This window comes from Perissodus microlepis, chromosome 3 (genome assembly GCF_051167445.1).
Source record: "Perissodus microlepis isolate ML-2025 ecotype Zambia chromosome 3, ASM5116744v1, whole genome shotgun sequence".
Lineage (NCBI taxonomy): Eukaryota > Metazoa > Chordata > Actinopteri > Cichliformes > Cichlidae > Perissodus > Perissodus microlepis.
In genome coordinates, this window is record NC_140463.1 from 38,392,397 (window position 1) to 38,397,745 (window position 5,349).

Here is a 5,349-nt window from a genome sequence, read left to right on the forward strand (position 1 = left end):
GGTGTATTGGCCGGGCTCTCTGCTTAAAAGGTGTCTGGTCATGAAGTCTGATGTGATGCTTGACCTGACCTACATGACCAAAGTCGAGGTCATGGTGAGCAAACACTTCTGGCATTGACTTCAATGTTTGTGTTACTCTTTCCTTCCAGTCAGCTGACAAAGGAGAATCTCCAAAGTCAAACTGTAAATCTGGACTAGAATTGTTCTTGTCTTTGACAGAGTCAGGTACATTTGTGTCAGACTTATGTGCTACTATTTGTTGAACAGCACTGAGTTCAGCGATCACTGTTGTTGGTGTGATCGTCACATCATGGGCGGTTTCATTTTTGACTATCACTGCCAATGTGCTCGCCCTTTTCTTAGGCAATGTGACTAAACAATTCGCTACCAGTAGGCCACCAGGCATGGAAGGTGTTGTTGGTTGCTCTACCAAGGCCCACTTTTCATTAGAGGAGCTCCCAACAAGGGCTACCCCTTCTAAAGCAACAGTCCGTCCAGCAGGAATCGTCTCGGATTTCCCCCCAGACAGTTTTACTTGGCCCAGCTTGCCATTTGGTTGCTGTCTGTGCCTAAGCTCCAAGGCTTTGAGGACTGCTCGGTAGCCATACTGGACAGGTAGGCCAAATTCATTCATGTGAGTAGCAACACTTGAGTACAACACATCTAGTGTATTGGTGCCAATGAGAATTTGCTCTTGGGCATTTTCTCTCATGTTTGGAACCACAAGGGCCAAAGTAGAAATCTCAATCTCCTCTCCTACAAACTCTTTGGGGAAAGTGATATCTATTTCCACATAGCCAAAATATGGAACTTGCTGTCCATTAGCTCCTTCAACCTCCAACAAATCATCTAATGATTAAATTTCTTGGTCCTTCAGGTTGCTTTCATAGAAGGACAATGGGATCGTTGTAACTTGAGATCCAGAGTCTAAAAGACAGTTTACTCTTTTCTCTGCAACACACACTTCAGCAGTGCATTTGCTTCCAACTAACCTCTGTGGCAGCCCACATGGCTGACCTTTTGGCTGTCTTTTGCCTTTTTGCTTGGAGGTAGAGGGACTAGTGTTAGACTGAACTCCTGTCTGTCCCACAACAGGAGTTGCTGTCAGTTTAAATGGTGTGGGTCCACAGAGCCATTCTGTGTCTCCCACTCCTGCCGTTTTCTTTGAAATTGCTTCCTTTTTGCTGCTACTAGCACGGGGTTAGCCTCATTACTGCATCTCAAGGCTACATGGCCATCCTCTCCACACCGAAAGCAGTACCACGGGCGTGGCCTGTGAGGTGGCTGGTGCTCTGGAACAGGCACTGCCAAGGGCTGCTCAGGAACAGGATTGGTCTGCACAGTTACCTTTGCATTTGAGTTTGCGTTCTTACCCCTGCTTTTCCTGTGGGGGGTTAACTGAGCCATTTGAGCCTGTAACTCAATAACTTGTTTCTTCAGGAGATTGGTTTCTGCTACAGCCTTAGACTCAGAGCAAACACGGGCAGTTTGCAGTTGGGACCAAACATGCTGTTTGGGTGGGGCTGGCTGTTGTCTGGAAGTACCAAGGTGCTTTTTCATACGTACTGCCTTGTTAGCATGCTTGTCTTCCTCAGTACGCAATAGGAGCAATAATTCAGCAAAACAAGGAGGGTTTTTAATTTTTTGTTCAAGCTGGAGCTCTGCTATTAAGGAGTCATCCCAGCAGCCTCTACAAAACTGCTTCAACAACTGCCTATCAAACTCATCAGCAGAGGCCCCTCCTCTCCTTGTAGCGGTGTTAAGTACAACTTGGAGTCTGTGAAGGTAGTTTGATGGTTTCTCACCAGCATTCTGCAGAGTACCCATAAACTTAGCAAACAGCTCATCTCCATCCTCCACAGCACCGTAAGCTGAGTCAAGAAGCTGCAAATATGCAGAAGGTAAAGCTTGTGAATCAAGATGCCTAATGAAATCTGAAGCAGGGGGCAACAAGCTGTCAACAATCTTCCTGGAGCGACTTAAATCAGACAGTGCTGGGTCTGTTAAAAGAAGTTCCACACTAGAGCGCCAGGTCTCATAATCCGTTTCATTATTTGGCCGCGGCAATCGGCCTGAAAAGACTCGAAGGCGTGAGGCAGCATAATGGTGTGGCGGTGCCTCCTCATTTCGCACAATATGCTCCACAACGACCTTTTGTATCTCAGGGGGGTTTAGATCACTGGGGCTTAGATTTGGGCATGAACTCACCGTCACTGGTGGTATTCTCGGATGTTGCTCTTTGGTCAGGTTTTGTATCTCTGGAGCTGAGCGTAGTGCAGCACCCTGAATAGTGGTATCAGGAGCAATTCTAGATTGCATTGCACCTTGCGGTAATGATGCCGAGGTGAAATTAGGTGCCTGACTTCCCTCATGATAACTCCTGTCCACAGGGGCATTTTCTACTGTGGCTGCAACTGTAGAGCTCAACTTAGTTAGTTCATCTTGCAAAAGAAGCTGAAATGACTTCCCTGTTAACTTAGCAATGTTTTGCAACTCAGACATGTAACTCTCAGTAGCACTATGGCTAACCACAGGGGTATAGACACTAGCAAGTGCACACACGTGGAAAGTCACATCAGGCCGTGTGGGGCTTTTGTATTTAAATGGCAACAAAGGAGCAAGCGTTTGCAGCGCGGTACCAAAAGTGAACTCAACAATTGCATTGTTATGGAACTCTGAGTTGGGTTCATCTATACGCAGGACACGGTTAATAGAGCCATGAGTCTCTAGATAGCTCTGTACTTCATTGTCCACCTCAGTCCAGGTTAACCCTTCAACCATGACAGAGTTAGGGATTTTTACCAGCTCACGTGTCACTACTTCCATGTCACCAATTTGGCAAATTACTGTTATAATGACTGAAGATAAGAACCTTTGCCCAAAAAGGAGAAAAAAAAATGAAAACAAAGCGTCAATAGTCTGCCACCTGCTCCTGACTGGCTCGCCAATTTTCTGTAACACCCCTTTCAACACTTGGGATACAGATTTAAATGGTTACCTGTGTGTTGGGCCAATAGCTGAGGTTCGACTACTGGAGCAGAGTGGATGACTAATGAAACGCTCTGAGAACTTGGTTTGATCAATTTGTATTCACAATTAAAGAATCTCACATACATACAATGAGAACAATAACAGCACATGAAAGGAAAAATTGGGCCCAAGTCATGGAAAATAATAAACAAAACACACACAACCCCGGGGGATTTGACTCAGTCTCTCTCTCTCGTGTCAGCCGACACCCTTAAGTGTGAGTCCAGCAATGAGGATTCTCTTTGCAGGATGTGCAAAGGAGGAATGACGTGCAAATCTGTCCTACCACTTAAGTAGAGTTTGTACAGTTCACGGTTTGTCCAAAGAATTTAGTTCTCTTCTTAAAGCAATCATCTCAAGGATCCTGGAGGGGTGGCTCGCCATCTTTGGACTGGATCATCACTGAACTGTACTCCCAAGTAAAAAAACCTGACCTGTATAACACAGTCAGAATAACATTCAAAAATCTATATTTAGTCATTTATACATATATCCTTTCTTATGTTTCGTTCATACATACTAACAAATCTGCATTTTACCTTTCCAGTATACAGAAAGAACGACAGAATATTCCAAAACATAGACAATGATAACTTCTTACCAAAGTAACCAATAAAATGGGCTCCCCTGGAGCTTCAAAATGGCGATGGTGAAGCGTTGTAGCACAACTACAAAGAAAGATAACCCCATTTTCTTTAAACTGTATTCACCTCACAATGAACACAATTAAGGATTGATATTAGAACATATCAACATCTACAGCATACATATAACTTACAATCTTTACATGCATCGTCATAGGAAGCTAACAAACTCTAACATACAGTTAAATCCTTACAATCACACATGTACAGCCACATGGCTAATAGCAATAGCCGCGATAGCCGCTAGCATGTCATCGTTAGTGGCTTAAACTCACAATATTCTTGTTCACAACAAATTAACTCACCCAGAAGAATCCAAGCAGTTACAAACTCCTTTCTGGTTAACAACAATTTCCAGATAGTTTATTTCCACCGTACAATCCGACTGAATAAAACAACCACGTTTTCCACTTGGAAAAACCGGACCTTTCTTCCACTCCCTCTCTCCTGATATCCGTAGCTGCTACGCAGTGAACGGCAGGAGGCGGTAATTCCCCCTGTATACTTCAAGGACCATCAGGACATTATAGACATCTTCTATTTTATTAATTCTCAACAAAATAATTTAACTTAATAAAACTTAACAGTGAACTCAAAATACTAACATCACTCATACCACACTAAAACCCTTAGTAACTCTCCAGGGTTACACTTTACTTTGGGACATTTAAACAATGTGTATTATTACATTTGATTAAACAAGCACTGCTTTTCCTCCAGGCTTCTAAAACTCTTTCAAAGTTTCTCTTTTCAGTCATTTTCAGTCCAGTCCTTGTACCAAAAAGTTATCTCATGAAACTGGATGAATGGAGGACAAAAGAAGATGTTTCAGACCTAAACCCCCACTATCTACACCAGCTGAATAGCATCTGAAAACCACATCTTTAACAGACAGACAAAGTCCAGCAAAGTCTCCACACAGGACCTGAGAGATGCATCTGAACCTTCAGTTCACTCCAAGATCACACATGTGCAGGAGAACTGAGTGCTGCTGTCAGATTTAAAAGTGCTTTAAACATGATGATACTGTCTTTGTTAAACAGCAGAATAGGTTTATAAAGTATCATTAACTAAAAGTGGTGAAATAAATATCTCTAAATCTACTAAATGTAGACTTTTAAATTTTGGACAGTTTAGTATTACAGCTGCTGATTAAACAATAGAGACAGATGTGTAGTAAAACTTTTATTTAGTGTTTCAAGTCAAAAACAAACAGAGCAGAGATACAGAGAAAGTCTTTTGATGAAAAAAGAAGATACTGAACGTTGAGTTTCCCCTAATCATGTGTGTGCAGCTGTGTGAATGAGGCTGTGTCGAGTGTTCAGACTGAGTAGAAATGCACTGTGCTTCTCCATTTACATCCTTTAGATCCAATCTTGACTCTTTTGCCCACTAAAATAATAAACCAGTACTTTTTTCTGTATGTAATATAATCTAAAGCAGGGGTCTCAAACTCAAATGAGCCACGGGCCACTTCTGGCACCATCATCTCATTGAAGGGCCACTTTAGTGTCCAAGTAGTACAAAAAAACAAACACAAAAACACCCATTAATACTTCCTAAAATGTAGTGTTTTGTTTGTTCCATTTAATTCAAAATATTGTGTAACAAGACAAAATTGCAAACATGAACGCAATTTTTTTCCCCACTCTTAACTATCTGAATTCTGTACATT

General features: G+C 42.3%; 1 protein-coding gene across 1 annotated transcript; it reads right to left on the reverse strand.

Moving 5' to 3' along the window:
* Nucleotides 1–889: 889 nt before the first annotated feature.
* Nucleotides 890–4,102, reverse strand: LOC146391390 (uncharacterized). The gene is made up of 3 exons (XM_084924343.1): nucleotides 3,980–4,102; nucleotides 3,632–3,698; nucleotides 890–3,464 (listed from the first exon to the last, which is right to left on the reverse strand). Exon 3 carries the CDS (start codon nucleotides 2,824–2,826, stop codon nucleotides 1,105–1,107), a length of 1,722 nt encoding a protein of 573 aa, XP_084780469.1. The 5' UTR covers nucleotides 2,827–3,464; nucleotides 3,632–3,698; nucleotides 3,980–4,102; the 3' UTR covers nucleotides 890–1,104.
* Between the last annotated feature and the right edge of the window lie 1,247 nt (nucleotides 4,103–5,349).